The 20,934-nt window shown below is 41.1% G+C and overlaps 1 protein-coding gene across 8 annotated transcripts in view; it reads right to left on the reverse strand.

The window, feature by feature from the left end:
- MIA2 (MIA SH3 domain ER export factor 2) overlaps positions 1–20,934 on the reverse strand; it is a 139,970-nt gene that overhangs the window by 29,276 nt on the left and 89,760 nt on the right. For 5 of the 8 annotated variants that reach the window (XM_080640859.1, XM_080640858.1, XM_080640861.1 and 2 more), the window contains 6 exons: positions 20,736–20,796; positions 19,822–19,857; positions 9,555–9,622; positions 8,056–8,138; positions 5,908–6,036; positions 1,046–1,204 (listed from right to left, as the gene is read on the reverse strand). In XM_080640859.1, the coding sequence (XP_080496985.1) occupies positions 1,046–1,204; positions 5,908–6,036; positions 8,056–8,138; positions 9,555–9,622; positions 19,822–19,857; positions 20,736–20,796 (536 nt within the window). The remainder of the gene's footprint in view (positions 1–1,045; positions 1,205–5,907; positions 6,037–8,055; positions 8,139–9,554; positions 9,623–19,821; positions 19,858–20,735; positions 20,797–20,934) is intronic. The other 3 variants (XM_080640862.1, XM_080640863.1, XM_080640864.1) reach the window with 1 other exon arrangement.

The raw sequence follows: 20,934 nt of genomic DNA on the forward strand, positions 1-20,934 counted from the left end.
GGTTTAAGTGCTTTAAAAGTGATGATTTTGATGTGAAAGACAAAGAATGTCCAGGTCAACCGAAAAAATTTGAAGACCAACAATTACAAGCATTATTGGATGAAGATGCATGTCAAACTCAAAAACAACTTGAGAAAAATTATATGTTGCTCAGCAAACAATTTCCGATCGTTTACAAGCAATGGGAAAGATTTTAAAGGAAGGAAAATGGGTGCCACATCAACTGAACAAAAGACGAATGGAAAACCAAAAAGTCATCAGTAAAATGTTGCTTCAACAGCACGAAAGAAAGTCTTTTGCATAGTGACTGGCAATGAAAAGTGGATTTATTCTGAGAATCCCAAATGCACAAAATCATGGGTTGATCCAGGTCAACCATCAACATCGACTGCAAGGCCAAATCGCTTTGGAAAGAAGACAATGCTCTGAGTTTGATGGGATCAGGAAGGTGTGGTGTATTATGACCTTCTAAAAGCAGGTGAAACTGTTAATACTGATTGCTACCGACAACAAATAATCAATTGGAACCACACTTTGATCGTGAAATGACCAGAATGTGCCAGAAGACACAGCAAAGTAATTTGCTTCATGATAACGCACCATCACACACTTCAAAACCAGTTAAAGACACGTTATTAGATCTTGCCTGGGAAGTATTAACCCACCCTCTGTATTCACCAGACCTTGCTCCTTCAGATTACCCCTTGTTCCATCAAAGACACACGCACTTTCTGAGCAGCACTTCAAAACATACGAAGTGGAAATTGGGTCTCTGAATGGTTTGCCTCAAAACAAGAAAAGTTCTATTGGGACGGTATCCACAAATTACCTGAAAGATGGGGAATGTGTAGCTAGTGAAAGCACTTTTGATGTTTCTCCTGAAATTATCGTGTTTTCTTTGATTATACAATCCACCATTATTAACCAGTACACCTATCACAGTTTTTCTTAAGACAGGGCACACACGTACTCTTTTCTTCCATTCCCTTATGTTGCATATACTGGTTGACTTTCAAATATAAATATAACTATATTCTTCCCATACCAGATGAAGGAAACATCATCCTACGATCATGTTCCCATGGAGGCGAAAGGGACCCAGTGTCAGAAGGTTCCCTGTGAGGATCAGTTGACTTATCATAGCTTGATTTTCCTCTTTCATTAGTAATTAGATGGTCCTGAGGATTCCCTGGACCTCTTGAGCCTAATTAAAGAAAAAAAATACAATTCTGTATTATCTAAAAAAGTATTATGAGAACTATCATCAAATAAAATCCAGACAGTTTTTAGAAAGTGAAAACAATCAGATTCCAACAAAGTTTCCCTAAACTACATTAGACTAAAACACTACCCTACCAAAGCCATTTCTAGGACAATTTTGCCACGTGCATAAACAATCACTTGCTTATAAAATTTGTTTATAAATGTTATAAGCATAATAGTTTGCATATAAAATCAATGGTTAAATTTTGTATTATAAATAATGTCTGAAAGATAAAAGGAGAAAGTAAGTTGCAAAGTAAAGATTTCTATATCAGATGCAAAAACATAATTATAAAATAAAGTTTTCGTTGCTTAACACATTAAGCGCCATGTCAGTCACCGGTGACTGACACTATACTTTCCGTCCGGATGGTCAGTCACTGGTGCCACCAGCATATCAATGAAATTGGATATCTTGGGCTAAACAGAAAGGAAGACAAAACAGGCTTGGCGCTTAACGTGCTGAACTAATCTACCAAGTCAAAGAGCATGATTTATTTAAAACAGTCATCTTAGGGACAATATACATATTTCAATGATTCTACAACTACTCAAAGTATTTCTTAGAAAAACTCTTTGGAAATATATTTAGGTTAAACTTAAAACCACTCAAGGAATTGTATCTCAGTGTTGTAACATGACATGACTCTACTTCTCCCCCAAAATGATTTTAACCAATCCGATTACAAACTTTGTATCACTAGGTAAATTTGTCTATAAATGGCTTAAAACTATTTCTAAATGTCGAATTCACCTTCAAAAAGAGCTCACAGCTCTGAAGGCAAGTCTAAAACAAGAGTTTCAGAAACAACAGCACTGTTGGAACAAACACTTCAAACAAAATAATATTAATTTGGATGAGAAACTCTATCATGCCTACATTAATTAATAAAGGAGGAAAAACACTTTAAAGTTCCCTTCTTATGACTCTAGAAAGGATAGTACCTAAATTAATAACCCATTTGCAATTAAAAAAAGAAAAGACAGCCCCTGGTTGGTGTTGCTAAGTAGTTAGAGCATAAGCTGGAAAACTGAAGGGTCTTGGGTTCAATTTCCAATCAAGGGCAGGTTTGATCCCTGGCCCTGAAAGGCAATCTATTGGCATATCTCTCACATTGATATTTCTCTGTCTCCCTCCATTCCTCCCTTCTACTCTCTCTAAAAAAATCAATTTAACAGGGGGAAAAATCCTCTGGTGACAATAAACAAAACAAAAAAATTTGAAAAGACAAATATAAAAAAATATTTAAATACTAAATAAAAAAATATATTAAACACCTCATTTATTCATCATTGAGGGGTAAATGAGGTCAAAATTATATTGCCCAAAAAATAAAACTTACTCCTTTTCAAGAAAGCTTTTTAAGAAAAAAAAAAACAGCCCTCACTGGTTTGGCTCAGTGGATAGAGCGTCGGCCTGCGGTCTGAGAGGTCCCAGGTTCGATTCCGGTCAAGGGCATGTACCTTGGTTGCGGGCATATCCCCAGTAGGGGGTGTGCAGGAGGCAGCTGGTCGATGTTTCTCTCTCATCGATGTTTCTAACTCTCTATCCCTCTCCCTTCCTCTCTGTAAAAAAATCAATAAAATATATATATATTAAAAAAAAGGAAAAAAAACACATTTTTTAAATAGAAGTGTTTCTAAAATGCTTCCCACATTTCAAAACCTCCTTTAATAAAAAAAAAAAAATTATTTTGACTTTTTCTTGATAATTTGTGCAAATCAGCATAAGCTTTCTTTTTAAAATATATAATAATCTTTTTTAAAAATGTTTAGCTACTCTCTTTTGTAGAATCAAGTGGAAAAGTGACTTTTATGTTAGAAGGTCAACTATCTCTTTTCCTTATAGCTGTACATTCTACCAAATTCCCCAAATCTTTCCTTCTAGTTTGTTCATCCTTCTAATCAGTTCATTAAATAATAATAATAAAAAAAAAAAGCTGGAAAAGCAGAAAACTGAATTGGTAGAAATGTGCAAGAGTGATTAGGCTAAATTCTTCTACAGTGAAGCATAAATCTTTAAAGGAGACATTCAAATGCTTTCCTCTGATTGTTTACTTCCTTATACTCAGTCTTATTCAAACATATATCTCACCCAATTTTAAATGATGAAAAAAGGAAGGGGACTTGGTCATCCTTCTTTGGTGGTCATAGGAACTTTCAGTACAAAGCAACTCTCTTAGGACCTGTTGATTACTTATCTAAAATCTCTGTAGCTTCTCTTTTTATTTATTTATTTTTAAAAATACACTGTTGTTTATTTATGCAGGTAACCAGGATATACACTGTAACATTACACTTTTTTTAAAATTTCTCTGCAAGCATTTCTAACAAATAGTAAAACACCCTTGCAAATCATGTAAACACATCATATATTTAAAGTAATTAAAAAGGAGAGAAAAATAATTGAAATAGGAGAGGAGAAATCAAAGATAATTTTTACTCTTATTTCAAATATTAAATTGACTACAAGCAATCCTTGACTTATATCATTCAACTTCCAGTGATTCTCATTTGTGTCCAGCCAATTATACCTTTATTTCTAGAGCACTCTTTTTAAGATTGCTGCCTACAACCCATTTTGGTGCATGATATTAATTTAGTCTTAATTCCTAATCACTATTCTTTTTTAATGAAATGGAATAGAACTGAATAGAAAATATCAGGAAGCATTGAAAATAGTAATAAGCACTGTTTCATGTAACTGATTTCAATTACATTTATATTGGTGTGTAATATGACATGATATAAAATATATTTCTTACTCTAAGTCAGGGCAAAAAAATGGGGGGAAATTAAAGCAAAGCTCTCTTAGAACTCCAAGTGTCAATCTACAATCAATCTCCTTCCCTAGGAGCTTTCAGTTCAAAGCCAATACAAGTGAAGGCTCTCTCTGAGGTATTCCAGGCTGTGGGTCCATCTGCTGTGGGACTAGGAAGCAGGAAGGACCAGTGAGTGCTATGTGTAGCAAACTGATAATGGGGATAGGATATAAATAAGAAATGGGCAAGGAGAGAATGTCTCATAAACATAAAGTAGGAAACTGATTTTTTCATATTCTTGAAGGAAATTCCAAAGAAAGTGTTCCCAAAATATTTAATTATGAAGCTTCAACAGAGAAGTACATAGACTCTCTGAGAGGCTATTTTAATGAATTGTATCCATTTGAATATTAGAGCTTTCCTATGTTGTGTTTAGTTTGTTTTTATTTGGTCTCATTATTTTCTATTCCTACCTCAGATTCAATATGTTAAAATCACTGACTAAAAAGGGGAATGGGGACATGACACTGGTGAAGAATGCTATCAGTTCTAATAAAACAGACTTGGGGCTAAAAACCTGACTTTTGATTTTGGAAGACAGCATTCTATATCTTTGAAATTTGCTACAATTCAAGGAAAATTTTAAAGCAACTGACAAAGTGAACAAAATATGGTGAGAGATCAAAAGAGAAATACTCCATCTGGGCAGGGGCTGGGTGGAGGGGGGCAGAACAGGGGGAAAATAGAGACATCTGTAATAGGGACAACAATAAAAATAAAGAAAATAAAAGGAGGAATACTCCAGGTACATAGGTAACATCAGAGTAAGTGCTGATGAGCAAAATGCAGAAAGACCAGCAACTAATACTTAGGGACTTGAAGTAGTTCTGAAACTCTCAAATCATAAAACCCATAAAGGAGCCCTGGATGGTGTGACTCAAAGGGTCTCGGGTTTGATTCTCAGTCAAGGGCCTGTACCTAGGTTGCAGCTTTAATCCCAGCCCCAGGGGCAGGCGCAGGAAGCAACCAATGTGTTTCTCACATCAATATGTCTCTCACATAGATGTCTCTCTCTCTCTCCTTCCCCCCATACCTCCTTTCCACTCTCTCTGAAAATCAATGGAAAAAATATCCTCAGGTGAGGATTAACAAAAACAAACAAAAAAAACCATAAAGGAATAACAAAACAGACAATCTTAGGTTGGTTTTCCAAAATATTGACAAATAATTTAGGTCTCCTTTAAGATTACCATCAAACTCTGTGTACAAAAGAGCAATTGTGAATTCCTCAATACTAAAAATAAGATTCTTTCACTTTGATTTTCTACAATAAAAAGATCATGATAATGAAGTAAAAAAATCTACATTCTAGTAATATTTCATTAAAGTACAATTTTATGCTGTTATATTATTATTTTATATACTTTATAAAGTTTTATATTACATGGTATAAAGCAGAGTTCTTAAAAAGTCAAAAATAAGATTTAAAAAGATATGCATCAAGTGTTTGCTCAAATGTATTCTATTATAACACACTTTCTAAGAGAAAAATATATTAAAACTAGAGGCCCAGTGCACAAAATTCATGCACTGGTAGGGTCCCTAGTGGCTGCCAGCAACCAGCCAGGGCCTCCCTCCCTTCCCCCAACCAGCCCCACCCCCTGGTTGAAATCCAGGTCGAGGGGACAATTTGCATACTACACTTTTATTATACAAGATTAGGTGTCAAATTTTGGCCTTATCCAAACAAAAGTAACCCCTAACAAGTGCAAGGAGTGCCTGTATTTTCCAAAGGATTATTTTAAAGATTGTTTTTAAAGAAAAGTTGAGATGAAAATATAAAGGAAGAATCTAGAGTAATAAACATGTTTAAACAATATACCTCTTCCTCCTCCCCCTGGAAGCAAAGGTGAAAGTCTGAGTGGACCCTCCAACAAAGGTGGAGGGGAGAGAAAAGCTCTCGTTTCAGATGAAGGTCGGCCCAATGGTGAGGGACCATATGGGGAATGCTCTGGAATAATTAAAACAGAATGTTTAAATTCATAGTTTCAATTAGCTACACTCAGATTAGAATCCCATTTCAACAATTATCATTAGGTCATCCTCTTGCCAATTTAAGTTTAATCCATGTCCTGACACTAACTATGCCTTGAATTTTGCTAACATGAAATAGAATTCAATATGGAATTCTGTGTTCCATAAAGTCCGATTACCATGTACATTTTAGTCAATCAAAACATTATCCTCTTGATAATACACATAAATAAAATAACCATATAATATTAAACAAAGAATATTGGTGATATTTTGGAGTTACAAGAAAATTTGTGGGCATGAAGTTTGTTTTGTTTTTACAGGCAGCATGCTTCTAGATATTTCAGCTGGTGATGGCTGTAATATGGAAGGCTCAGATAGCCTGTGCTGGGCCATGATTTATTTGAGTAAAGCTTCAAATTTTGAAAAATAGAAATAAAAGCATAAAATACTCTATAGCATCAGAAATTACTTTTGATTCATTGCCAGTGAAAAGTAAATTTTCAGTCATGGCCACGTGGCTCAGTCACTTGGAGTGTCCACCATACACCAAAAGGTGGTGGGTTCAATTCCTAGTCAGGGCACATACCCAGGTTGTGGGTTCGATGCCTAGTTAGGGCGTGTACTGGAGGCAGCCCAAGGAAAGTCAATTTACATACACTAATGCATTTAAAACTGTCACTCTATCTATAAACCATATAACCAAGAGGCCTATTGTTTTACAAACTTCACCATTCCCAAATAATGGTTATGCTTCAAACGGTAAAAAATTAACAGCAAAAATCAAACAAAAATACCACCAAAATAACACTTTTTAAACACGTTAAATTTTATTATGTAGTTTACATAATATACACATATAGTTGCAACAAAAGATCAAAGCATTATTTACGCACCCCTGAGATTTTTACATTAACTTCAGATAAAAAATCTTTCTGTATAATTCCTCCCACTCCTAACTTCATTACTTATAATCTGCTATCTTCAAAAATGTAGAAATAGACTTTCATTTTAATAGAACTGGACTCTCAAGATGATTTTATAACATTTCAAAGGTTACAACAGGATCCTGTCTATATAATTCAACCAAAATTATTTTGAAAATTTTAAGCTATTTGGAATAGTATGAGATGCAAACTCATTAATGAATGGACAGAAATATTAAATACATCTTCCAAAGAATTTGTCCTCTCTTGAGGATATTAAAGCAATCAAAACTCAGATTACTCAGGTTTTCCCATCTTTTAATTAATATTTTTAAGTAACTAAAGGCTGTTTTAATTTTTATTTTTTTATAGTTAAGAATCCTTTTTTATTTAAGAAAAAAAATAGTGTATCATTAAGCATCATAAAAACATAAGGCAAGTGTTATACTGGTGAAAATCTTTTCCAAGTATAAATTCCCTTTTGCATGGTAAGTCAACTTTACTAACACATAATATGTAAATTATGAAACTAAAATACATCTAACATTTGTGTTTAAATTATATCAAGTTTCTGCTCTACAAATACATTATGTTGCTACCAGCTTCCTGATCATTAAATTCTGATTTTTATAATTCACACAAATACCAAAGAATAGTTAATATATAAATAGTCACAGTGCTATTCTACTTAAGCAATCCTTACCCATTCATTTTCCAAAACATAATTAATGAGTACCTTATATATACCAAGCACTTTGCTTTTCAAGGAGCTCAAGGTACTAAATATACATCATTATATAAAATCCCACTGAGAAAGACAGGTGCCAAATATTTATATTATCGCTAGGGAAAGGAAACTCAGAAACCTGGGAAACTGTGAGAAAACTTAGATTAGAACCCTAGTTCCAAAATACAAAATATTTATAAGTAATAGTGCTAAATTTACACTAATATAAATTATATATACAACATATATATATATATATATATATACACAACATATATATATACACAACATATATATAAATAAACATGTATTTTTAAATGAGGGGTTAAAAAAAAAAAGCTACCTCTGCCAAATGCTGTATTTGGAACATCAACTGCATAAGGATCTTTTTCTAAAAGTTCAAATTTAATCTCTGTTTCAGTTAATCTGCAAATAAAGAACAAACATCTCTAAGTTACTCATCAAAGAAAAGCACTCACATTTCTAGAAAAATGCCACTATCAACTATAAGCTACTCTTCATTTTCTCAATATATGCATAAAAGAAACAGATCCTTTAAAATTATTCTGACCAAAACACCTTTCTATATTCCCCGCTACTATTTTGGGGTAACAGGTTTCTTTTTGCCAAGTGGCAGTGATGTTTTGCTGAGGTTTGAAATTGTTTTGTTGTTTTTTTCTTCAAAATTAGACAATAAGGGGTGCAGTATCATCAAACGCAAATTTAAAAATAAAAGGGTCCCTCAAGGTCAACCAGTTCAAATCTATCATTTTTCAACTAAAGAAACTGAGGCTAGGAGTTTGATTTATTCAAAATGAAAGTGCCAGAATTAAAACACAGGACTCCTGGCTTTGAGTCACATATGCTTTCCACTATAATGTTACGCATAGGATTCTAACCATAACGTAAAATTGGAATCCAATTAACTCATCCTACTATTTTACTCCTACATTTTTTTATCTTAGAAATGTGACATTTAAAAAGAATACTATTTCTACTTCTTGACCATCAGATCTGAAATAAAACATTTATTCGTTTGGTTTTAATTTCTAAATAGAAAAAGGCAGACTAAAATGAATATTGTATAATGTTAATAGCACCTTCTGGCAAGAAATTATAACACTTTGGAAAGATGTTACAATCCTTACAGAAAACCATTTATTCTTCTCTTTGATTGTACAATGTACATTTTTTTCATTTTCTTACTGTAAAGTAATGTTACCCATTACATTAAAACTTGGGGATAAGAGAAATAATAAACACTTATTCCATTCATTTAACCATTAAAAGATGCTGATACTCTGAGAATTATGATCTCAGAGAGATCCATCCATCCTTTCTCTTTCTATCCTATACCTAGGATGTTGCTCTTTTATGTTTTGTTACACCTTTTATAAAAGAACCCAAGAATAGTTCCCTAATAGTTTCTGTTAGAGTGACCTCTCTTAAGACAAATGTTTCGCCCAGCCGGCGTGGTGCACCGGTTGAGTGTTGACCTATGAACCAGGAGGTCAGGGTTCGATTCCCGGTCAGGGCACATGCCCAGGTTGCAGGCTTGACCCCCAGTGTGGGGCATGCAGGAGGCAGCTGATCCATGATTCTCTCTCATCATTGCTGTTTCTATCTCTCTCTCTCTCTTCCTCTATGAAATCAATCAAAATATATTTTTTTAAAAAAGACAAATGTTTCAAATAAAAAAATCTAGTAACTCAGTAAAACTAAAAGATTTCACTATTAGATATGCTGGATCCATAAGCTTTCTTGTTTACCCTTATAATATTAACTAACTAATAAAATAACAACTTAGAATAAAGTTTTCAATCTTCCCATTAAGATACTTACTTTTGTCTGAGGTAAGAATTTTCTTTCTTTAAATCATTGAGGTTTCTTTCAGCAGTCCGAGCTGCCAACTTAAAGAAAATAATACATTTTAAAAACATATTTATACAAAGTTAACATTAAAGATACATATATATATAAATATCTCAGTGATGGCATACAAATATTATAATCAGTTATAAGTATTTCAGTAAATTCAATGTTAAATGTTTTAATTTAGAGAACATTTTTTATATTTTTTATTTTTAGGGAACATTTTAAAAGGGAATAAGTTTCATGTAACCAGAAGGTATGAGCCTACTAAGACTGGAGTTCAATCCTGTACTTGCCAACAAATACTGTTATCTAGATGTGAAGTCGAGGATTAGCATTATTTGGCACTAATATCCAAAAACATAACAAAAGCATGTAAGAAGTGAATGGAATGGAGACTCAGAATCATTATGCAGGCGGCACTGACTATGGAACAAGGTAACCATCTCTGGAAAGAAATCACTATAAATCTGAGAAGCCAGAAAGGTCTAAAAGAGTTTCACAGCATACTGGTACAGGCTATTTTTTTTTTTAAATATAATCAAAGCATGTACATTAAGTACACAGCGCTGTCACATAATATTATAATAGGCTTTCACATTTTAGTTGCCCTTTTGTTTAATAAAATAAGAGGTTAGAAAATCAGATTTTATGTTATAGAAAACAAAGCTACACTTATAATAAATAGAAGAGCATGCACTATTCCCAAATTGTTGTGGGAAAAGGTTAAACTTGAATGGGTTATTGCATGTTTCCCAGTCATGCTATGGGTTCTCCAGACAAGAAGCAGCATGTGTGGAACACCAACCCTGCCGAACTAATGCAGTCCTAGGGCAACTGTTTCTATCATACAAAAGTAGGTAGATTAACTCAGTCTATAACCATAACTTGTTACAAGTAAAGGAACTACACTATCAATGTATTCACTTAAAACTGCAAACTACACATGAGAATTGACTTTAACTGGTCAAAGAACATTATTATGTAAATATTCACAAAAAACATAGCTTAGACATATTTTAGCACTATGAAAATGATTTTCATAGGTAAATCTTTTTCTAATATATAATTACATAATAAACTTTTACTAACAAAAAAAGTATATAACATAACAATTTTAGTTAATAAAAATACCAATTCATTTAACTTTTAACAATGCAGAACCAAAATTACTTCTCAATGTTTTATACATAGTGGAAAATATTGACCCCAAGATAAGGTACAAAAAATACATCATTAATAAGTTAAAAGTAAGTTCTTTGATTATAGTTTAGTATGTATTAATGATATACCTACAACAACAAAATAAAAAAACTGATGGCAAGTGAATACAGACTTTTGAAAAGCTTATACCCAAAGGTTATATAAAACTACTAGAGGCCCAGTGCATGAAAATTCATGCACTGGAGGGGGGGTCCCTCAGTCCAGCCTGACCCCTCTCACAGTCCAGGAGCCCTCAGGGGCCAGAGGTGACCCAGCGATCAGGGGAAGGCAATGCCCCATCACACCTCTGCTGCTGCCACTCCTGGCAGTGCAAGCCTCGGCCGGCCCTGGTTACCTGAGCCCTGGGCAGCTGTGGACGGCTGGGCAGCCAACATCTGAGGCTTGCCTGTGCCTCGGGCCAGCCCTCAGCAGCTGGGCAGCCGCCATCCATGGCTTGCCTGTGCCTCAGGCGGCAGCTGGGCAGCTGCCATCTGAGGCTTGCCTGCACCTCGGGCCAGCCCTGGGCAGCTGGGCAGCTGAGAGGCCTGAGGGACTCCAGAGGCAGGCGAGGAGAACGGCCGGGCCTGCCTGGGGGCGGGCCCAGCCTTGCCACACACCTGCCACCCTGGCAGGGCTGAGGGGACTGGGCGCCGCCATTATGTGGCTGTGGGCGCCGCCATCTTTGAGGGTGGGGCAGTCAATTAGCATATTCCCTCCTTATTGGCTGTGGGTGCCACCATCTTTGTGATGGCGTGAGGGTCAATTAGCATATTCCCTCCTTATTAGATAATTTCAGTGAATGACAACAATGTATTCTAAAATACTGCATTCAGATATTGAATATTTACAATATACAAAAAAGCACTCAATTAGGCACAAGTGTTAAAGAAAAAGAAACAGTACCTATATCTTGAGAAACTTAAATCTGTGGTAAGGACAAATATGAATGAGCATGGAACCCTGGCTCAGTTGGTTAGAGCATCATCCCATTCACCAAAAATATTACAGGTTCAATTCCCAGTCAGGGCATATATCTAGGCAGCAGGTTCAATCCCCATCAGAGTAGTACAGGAGGAAACCGATCAATGTTTCTTGCACATTGCTATGTCTCTCTCTCTTCCTTTCTCTCTAAAAATCAATTTAAAAAACATGTCCTTGGGTGAGGATTAAAAAAAAAAAGTTTTTTTTTAATGAGTATGGTACTTGCCATAGGACACAAAAAACAAAGTACTGTGAGTCCAAAAGAAGAAAAGATTAAATTTACAGGACAGAGCAAATAAATGCTCAATAGATAAAGTAACGTCTGAAATTATGAAATTATTTATAACACTAAAAAAATGCAAAAAAACTAAATGTTTATCAAATAGGAAAGGTTTATATGTTATGAAACATTCATAGAAAAATATCTGATATATTAAGAAAACAGGTTGTAAAACATTTATAACATAATTTCATTTTTTAAAACACTTATATAGGTTATCCCAAAAAATGTATACATACATTTCAAATAATAATAAAGGCAGAGTTTATTAAAATACATTTCATTTTCAAAATTCAGCTATCAGCTGTTAAAGTGTATACATCTTTAGGGGAGACACCCAGTATGTGCTTCCATGTCTAAATGTATTTTTAAAAAAATATGGAATAAAGGTAAAGGGGGGATAAATGATGATAGAAGGAGACTTGACTTGGGGTGGTGAACACACAATACTCTATACAGATGATTTATTACAGAACTAGAGGCTGGGTCCCTCGGCCTGGCCTGCGCCCTCTTGCAATCCGGGACCCCTTGGGGGACGTAAGACTGCCAGTTTCGGCCCAATCCCCGCAGGCTAGACCAAGTGAACCCACCGGTGCACGAATCCGTTCACCAAGCCAGTTCGACCTGATCCACGCAAGCCAGGCCGAGGGACCCCAGAGGTGCACAAATCCATGCACTGGGCCTCTAGTATGCATATAAGATCTTTGGTTAATCTCTTCCCATCCTCCCCCCTCCCCACTTCCCTCTGAGATTTATCAGTCTGTTCCGTGTTTCCATGCCTGTGTGTTGAGTATCTGCCCCCTGGTGGTCAGTACGCATCACAGCTACCAGTCGAATGGTCAAATGGCCGCTTAGGCTTTTATATTTATAGATTGTACACCTATAATCTATATAATGTTATTAACCAACTAGGGGCCTGGTGGACGGATTCATGCACATTGAAAGGAAATTAATCAGAAGAAATATTTTAATATAGCTATTCTCCCTTTTCATAATAGCTGTCAACCAAATTCACGATCGACAATGACAAATCAAAACTCACGCGCATGGTTGGCGCCAGCGAGTTTTATATATATCGCATATACGTGAGTCAACTTAGCCTTTTATATCCTGTATAATAAAGCCTAATATGCAAATTGTCCCCCCAGGGAGTTCGACCACTGACACACACTGACCACCAGGGGACAGACTCTCCAACCGATAGCTTAACTTACTGTTTGCACTGGTGGGCTGGACTGGAAAGTGAGGTGTGAGGTGAGAGCTGTCAGGAAGTTCCCAGGGTTTGGCCTGAACCCTGGGCGGAGGCGGGCGGGGGCGGGAGACAGAAGGGACCAGGTGGCGTGGGAGGGGGCTACACATGATCCGAGAGCCGTGGACTGTGCAGCCCTCCACAGCCTGTGGTGTTCTCAGTGTGCAATTTATAATCTTCAGAGCTGCTTCTTTTTTTTTCTTTTTTTAATATATTTTATTGATTTTTTACAGAGAGGAAGGGAGAGGGATAGAAAGTTAGAAACTTCGATGAGAGAGAAACATCGATTCAGCTGCCTCCCGCACACCCCCTACTGAGGATGTGCCTGCAACCAAGGTACATGCCCTTGACCAGAATCGAACCTGGGACCCTTCAGTCCGCAGGCTGATGCTCCATCCACGGAGCCAAACCGGCCAGGGCTGAGCTGCTTCTTTTTACTTGTTAAGTTTCACTAACTACTCCAGGAGAGTGGGTAGCACCATTATAGGGGACGAGCCAGGTGCGCCTGCCCGAGGCCAAGGGACGGCTTCGGACTCCCAGGGACGCAGCAGAGAGGGGGGCAAGGCTGAGTTGGAGAAACCGAGTCCAAAACGAAAGGAATCAGGAGGCAGCAAGAGGGAAAGGGTGACAGCTGTGCAGGGGCCTAGAAAAGCTGCTAGGTGGGGGCAGCTGAGGACCCCGGTGCCTCTCCCATGGGACAGGCTCCAAGTCCCTCCCTCCTCCTCCCCATGACCCATCATCCCAGCTCTCCTCCAAAGCCCTGCCTGGGCTAGCCCTGCACAGCTCTGCACCACTGCACAGCCCTGCCTACGCCGCCCTGCCCCACACAGCCCCTCCCAACCCCCCCCACCCCCTCACAGCCTTTGGGGAGCTCCGCCCCCGGAGAAGGGGGAGGCTGCAGACAGGAGGTCACAGGAGGAGGGGGCAGAGTAGGGCCCGCCCACTAAGTTAGATGGAGCGGGGGAAAGAGAGACCCCACAGGACTGGGGACAGAGATGGGCGGGGAAGGAGGGACGTGTGGAAGCATCACCCTTGGTTGAAGTAGAAATCCTGACCCCATTTTACAGACCCCAGCAGATTGTGCGTGGGGCAGGCGGGGAGGGGACAAAGACAAAAGAGGGTGTGAGGGGACTGGATGGGTGGAGAGCAGCAATGTTTGATTCATGGCCTATTTATTTTTATTTTTGTTAATATATTTTTATTGATTTCAGAGAGGAAAGCAGAGGGAGAGAGACAGAAACATCAATGATGAGAGAGAATTGTTCTGCTGCCTCCCGCACACCCACTACTGGGGATTAAGCCCACAACCCAAGAATGTGCCCTTGACCAGAATCAAACCCAGGACCCTTCAGTCCATAGGCCGTGGCTCTATCCACTGAGTCAAACCATCTAAGGTGACCCATGGCCTATTTAAAACAGCTGCAGTAGGCTGAGCAGGGGTCTCACCATGATGGTGTTACCTGATAATAAAGGTGTCTCTCCTTATGTTGGACTAATCGGAACTGCAGCAAAGTAAAGACACACCCATGGAACCTGCAAAGGGTTTCCACGCACACAATGCAATTTACTTCATGTGGCAGCTGAAGAGGGTGAGCAGTCTTGAAAGGACATGAGGTCTCCAAGACCAGGGGCTGGAGGGAAAGTGTGTGCCGAGCAATCCGCACCATGAGTTACAATCTGTATGTATAAGAGCCTAATACACTAAGTGACCGAGCGGTTGACCAACTGGTTGCTATGACGTGCACTGACCAACCGGGGGCAGATGGGTGAGATGGGACTGGGCAGGCCCTTGAGCCCTCCCGCGGTCCCTTCCGCAGTCCTTCCCCAGCTACCAGCACCAATCGGCCCTGATCGGGACTGAGCAAGATGGCCCTGATTGGCCCAGATCGTTGGCCAGGTGGAGGGACCCCACCCAGGCACAAACTTCATGCACCAGGCCTCTAGTATCCTATTTAATAAAAGAGTAATATGCAAATTGACCGTACCTCCACCACTCCCACCAGCCACGCCCACCAGCCAATCAGGAGGGAATATGCAAATAAACCCAACCAAGATGGCTGCAGCCACAGAGAGCAGGAGGAAGGTTTGGGTTTCCCTGGCAATGGAGGAAGCTAAGCTTTCCGCCTGCCCTTGCTGACCCTGGCCTCCACTCAATGCTACAAAGTTTCAATTATAGAAGATACATAAATCCCAACAGAAATGGCTGCCTCCATGGAGCGAGCAGAATGCTTGGCTCCACTCCAGGCCACAAAGTTTCAATTGTAGAAGATAAATAAATCCCAGATCCCAGGACCTCTGCTTGGGTCGCCAGGGAGCGTGGCTGGCCTGCAAACCACCACTGGCCCCTCACCCAGGCCGCCCCACACCCCAAGGGAACCCCCACCCTGATCCGGGACACCCTTCAGGGCAAACCAGCTGGCCCCCACCCGTGCAGCAGGCCTCTATCCTATCTAATAAAAGAGTAATATGCAGATTGACCATCACTCCAACACACAAGATGGCTGCCCCCATGTGGTCAAAGATCCTGCTCCTATGTGGACACAAGATGGCCATCACAAGATGGACAGCAGGGGAGGGCAGTTGAGAGGGACCAAGCCTGCAAGGGAGGGCAGTTGTGGGTGATCAGGCCAGCAGGGGAGGGGAGTTGGGAGGGACCAGGCCTGCAAGGGAGGGCAGTTGGGGGCGATCAAGCCTGCTAGGGAGGGCAATTAGGGGTGACCCAGTTGGCAGAGGAGGGAAGTTGGGAGTGACCGGGCATGCAGGGAAGGGCAGTTGGGGGGGACCCAGGCCTGCAGGGGAGAGCAGTTGGGGGGTACCAGGCCTCCAGGGGAGGGCAGTTAGGGGTGACCAGGCCTGCAGGGGAAGGCAGTTAGGGGCAAACGGGCTGGCAGGGGAGCAGTTAGGCATCAATCAGGCTAGCAGGGGAGTGGTTAGGGGGTGATCAGGCTGGCAGGCAGAAGCGGTTAGGGGCAATCAGGAAGGCAAGCAGGCGAGCAGTTGGAAGCCAGCAGTCCTGGATTGTGAGAGGGATGTCCAACTGTACTAAACGGGCAGTCGGACATCCCTCGAGGGGTCCCAGATTCGAGAGGTTGCAGGCTGGGCTGAGGGACACCCCTTCCCATGCACAAATTTCGTGCACTGGGCCTCTAGTATAGAATAAAGTTGCTTAATTAGACCTGCTTTCTGGTTTAGCTAAGCTTTTTCCAGCCCAGTGAAGCACCCCAACTTCTCTTTCAGGTAATTGTCAGCAACACAGCAGTAAATATCAACATGAAGCAGATTATTACTGTAGATCACGCAGGGAGAACAAAGGGTAAAACATTTAACTGTAGCAGTGTTTTGCTATATTCTGTGCAGTGAGAAACCTGAAGTCATTTTCAAGGTCCACCATTTCTTACTTCTTTTCAGCCGGGTCAAGTTTCTAAACTTTCTAAATCTCTGTTTTCTGGCTAGTGAAAAGAATATAGGATTCCACCAAGTCTCCTACCTACCTACTCCAGGATTTCTGTGAGGATCAAATGAGGTGAGGCATGGGAAAATGCTTCACATTTGTTTATTTGCAACTGGCTATAAAGCAAGTCGTGTTCCTAGACTGAATACTGCAAGGAGGCTACTCATCTCTAGGGAGAGAAAGCCGGGTGTTGCTATGCGATGTCATTACCCAGCTCCCACAGCCACCATTTCCGGGCTGGACTGGGCTTTGGGCCGCATTTTGCACCATGGGGTCTCGGCAGCCTCAGCTGCGATTTGGTGGGGTGTCACTCTGGGGTGGTGGCGGGGCCTGTGTCCCACTTGGGGGAAGCCAAGTGTTGTTTTGTGGGTGCCAGGTCCGTTGTGCCAGTGCGCATCATGGCAGCTCCTGCATTGAGTGTCTGCCACCTGGTGGTCAGTGTGCATCACAGCAACCAGTTGGACGGTCGGACACTTAGCATATTAGCCTTTTATATATATATATATGGATGTCACCCATAAATTCAATAAAATAAAAAAGTATGGGATAAATTAAAGAAATACTGCTGATTACTTCTTTTTATCTTTCTATATGGTTTCAACTTTTATTTAATGAATGTACAGTATATATACTAAAGGCCCAGTGCATGGATTCATGCATCGGTGGGGTCCTTCAGCCTGGCCTATGCCCTCTCGCAATCCAGGACCCCTCAGGGAATGTCAGACTACCAGTTTCGGCCCAATCCAACGGGCCAGTGGGGATTGCGCTGAAACCAGCAGTCCAACACCACCTGCCGCTCCTGCCTGCAACTCCCACTCATCCTGGCCCTGCTGCACCTGCTGAAGGCTCATGCACAGTCAGTCCTGATTGGGAGAGGCTTGTGCCACGGCAGTGGCACTTGCCAGCCATGAGCCCTGTGCCTGAGCTGAGCACCAGGGGGCAGCTCCTGCATTGAGTGTCTGCCCCCTGGTGGTCAGTGCGCATCATAGCTACCAGTTGGACAGACACTTAGCATATTAGCCTTTTTTATATATACTAGAGGCCCGGTGCACGAAATTTGTGCACAGGTGGTGGGTGTCCCTCAGCCCGACCTGCACCCTTCCAATCTGGGACCCCTCAGGGGATGTCATCCTACACCGGCAGTTGGACATCCTCTCACAATCCGGGACCACAGGCTCCTAACTGCTCGCCTGCCTGCCTGCCTGATTGCCCCTAACTGCTTCTGCCTGCCAGCCTGATCGTCCCCTAACCACTCCCCTGCCAACCTGATTGACGGCCTGATTGATGATTAACTGCTCCCCTTCCGGCCCGACCACCCCCAACTGCCTTCCCCTGCCAGCCTGATCACCCCCAACTGCCCTCCCCTGCTGGCCTGATCGCCCCCAACTGCTGTCCCCTGCCGCGACCCGCCTCCTCCGCCGGGACCCGCCTCCTCCGCACAAGGTGGCAGAGACACTGGGACTGGCCTCCTCCGCACCGCGCAAAGCCGCGGGACCCCCAGGCCTCACCACGTGGAGCGGCCGCTTGGCCCTGCCTCTGCTGTGCATGAGGCCATCTTGTGGTGGCCATCTAATGGCGGCCATCTTGTGATGACATTGCATGTGAGGACCACCTAGGCTTTTATTAGTATAGACTAGAGGCCTGGTGCATGAAAATTCATGCACTGGGGGGTCCCCTCAGCCTGGTCTGCCCCCTCTCACAGTCCAGGAGCCCTCAGGGGATGTCCTCCTCTGCAGGAGGCAACTAGGTTGATCAGGGGAAGGCGCTGCCCCCATCAACCTGCTGCTGCTGCCACTGCCGTCTGCCGCAGCTGCTGGCCCTCGGCCCTCACTTCTTAGCGCTGGCCTTGCCCCTGCCCACTGGTGGGTAGGTGGCGATCTGGGGCCAGGCCGGCTGGGGGAGGGGCTGTGGGAGGTTGAGGCACAGCAGGTTGCACCCTGTTCAGCCTCTGCGCAAGCGTGGCGCCTGGAACAGGCCCACGCTGCTGTCTCAGTGGCTACCTCTGCGGAAGGGGTAGCACTGGGACCGGGCCATGCTACGGCCTGTCCCATGCCGCCTCTGCAGAAGGAAGCGCAGTGCCACCTTCTCACGCAGGCGCTGCCTTCTTGCCGCCTCTCCAAAAGGGGCCGTGGTGCTGGACCGGTGGCACTGGACTGGCCCACAGCACCGCCCACCTCTCCCATGATGGCGCCTCTCCTGTGCAGCCAGCCCTAGGCCCTCGAAGCCGCTGTGGCTTTGTCTGGAAGGACGTCCGAAAGACGTCCTAATTAGCATATTACCCTTTTATTAGTATAGACTAGAGGCCCGATGCATGAAATTCGTGCATAGGTAGGGTCTCTAGGCCTGGCTGGCAATCAGGGCCGATCTGTGGGGTGACTGGCGGGGCAATCAGTGGCCCCTGCTGGCACCCGCCTTGGCTGGCCTGGGGCCTGCAGGCAACTCCTGTGTTGAGTGTCTGCCCCCTAGTGGTAAGTGCACGTCATAGCATTCTGCTGTTTGGTCGATTTGCATATTAGGCTTTTATTATATAGGATTACAGTAACTTTGAAATTGGTATAATGATATCTTTAAATTATAGGTAAGGAAACTGGCAGTAGGTGATACCAACCAAGACAGTGAGTCCAGACCCCACGTATTCACCCACTGTACAAACTGCTCTCCTTGAAGACTCCTAGGGACACATCCTCTAACAACTCTTACAGGGATAATTCTTATAATTACTCAAAATCTGCATCCTTATGATTTCCTCACACAGTTCCTCTGGAGGACTGACATCACATTTCTTATGATGGTCTTCTTAATGTATATCAAGTAATTCAACACTGAGAATCAGATACTAAAATTTTTAGATTTTTAGAACTAAAAGAGGCTTAGTGTACAACTTGGTACAATCCCACTGTTTTATAGAAGAGTAAGCAGACCCTGAGAATTTTAAGTAATTTGTCCACAATAATTAGTGACAATCCAGTGCCCTGAAACAATGAAGCCATGAAGATTACATCTCCTTCCCCAGAGAGAGTATAAACTCCCTGCAAAGAAGCAATGCACTGAAAATAAAGAATTAAATACTTACCCAATTATCATGTGCTTTTTTCTCATGAGATATAATCTGAAAAAGAAAATCATTAATACTACCGATAACTACTTTTCTTATATTAAAAAAATCCACATCTACCACCATGATTTAGCAAATAACTCATAAACTCAAAAATAACTCAAGCATCTTTGAAAAGTCAGTAACATTTTAAAGCAAATTTTCATATACACATGCTCTACTCTACTCGTAAAACAAAACTGAATGTAATGACAACTGAACTTTGTCTAGTATATTTCTATTTTATGCAGTAATCAAGTAAATATGAGTTTCCAATTAAGAGACACTAGCTGAACTGAATATAAAATCCTAATGCTTATATACAGGGTAGAGCAAAAGTAGGTTTACAGTTGTAAGTACACAAAATACCGTTAATAAAGCTACAGTTATAATCATAATCTGCATGTATTCCTCCATACGAACACCTGTAAGCCTACTTTTGCCTCACCCTGTATGTCATTTGTTTATGCCAGTGGTCGGCAAACTCATTAGTCAACAGAGCCAAATAGCAACAGTACGATTGAAATTTCTTTTGAGGGACAAATTTTTTAAACTTAAACTTCTTCTAATGCCACTTCTTCAAAATAGACTCGCCCAGGCTGTGGTATTTTGTGGACGAGCCACACTTTGCCCACCACGGGTTTATGCAATTCACATTCCCAAAGCAGAAGACATGGCAACTTTAACAAGATCTCTTTTCCCAGAATCTCTGGCTCCCTAGAAATGTTCCACAGCCACATGTAAAACTTTAAGAAAGGTATACAACTAGTCAAGTAACTATATTCCTCATGAAAATAGATATAAATTCAAACAAATCAGAATTGTTTTAAGTCACACACACACACACACACACACACACACACACACACACAAACACACATACACATGTGTACCTGTCCCTGATAAGAATGAATGGTTCTCTCCAATTCTTCTTCAAGATCTTTGACTCGCTTTCTATAGGGAAGAAATAATCATTCTACTATTAATATTTACTAAGAAATTATAGAACACACACTCTACTGGAAATATTCATTAAAGCACCTAGAATGCTTTTTTTCATGTAAAAAGAAAAAGTTCAGAACTCCACATGTT

The sequence above is a fragment of the Plecotus auritus genome (assembly GCF_963455305.1).
Source record: "Plecotus auritus genome assembly, chromosome: 1".
NCBI lineage: Eukaryota > Metazoa > Chordata > Mammalia > Chiroptera > Vespertilionidae > Plecotus > Plecotus auritus.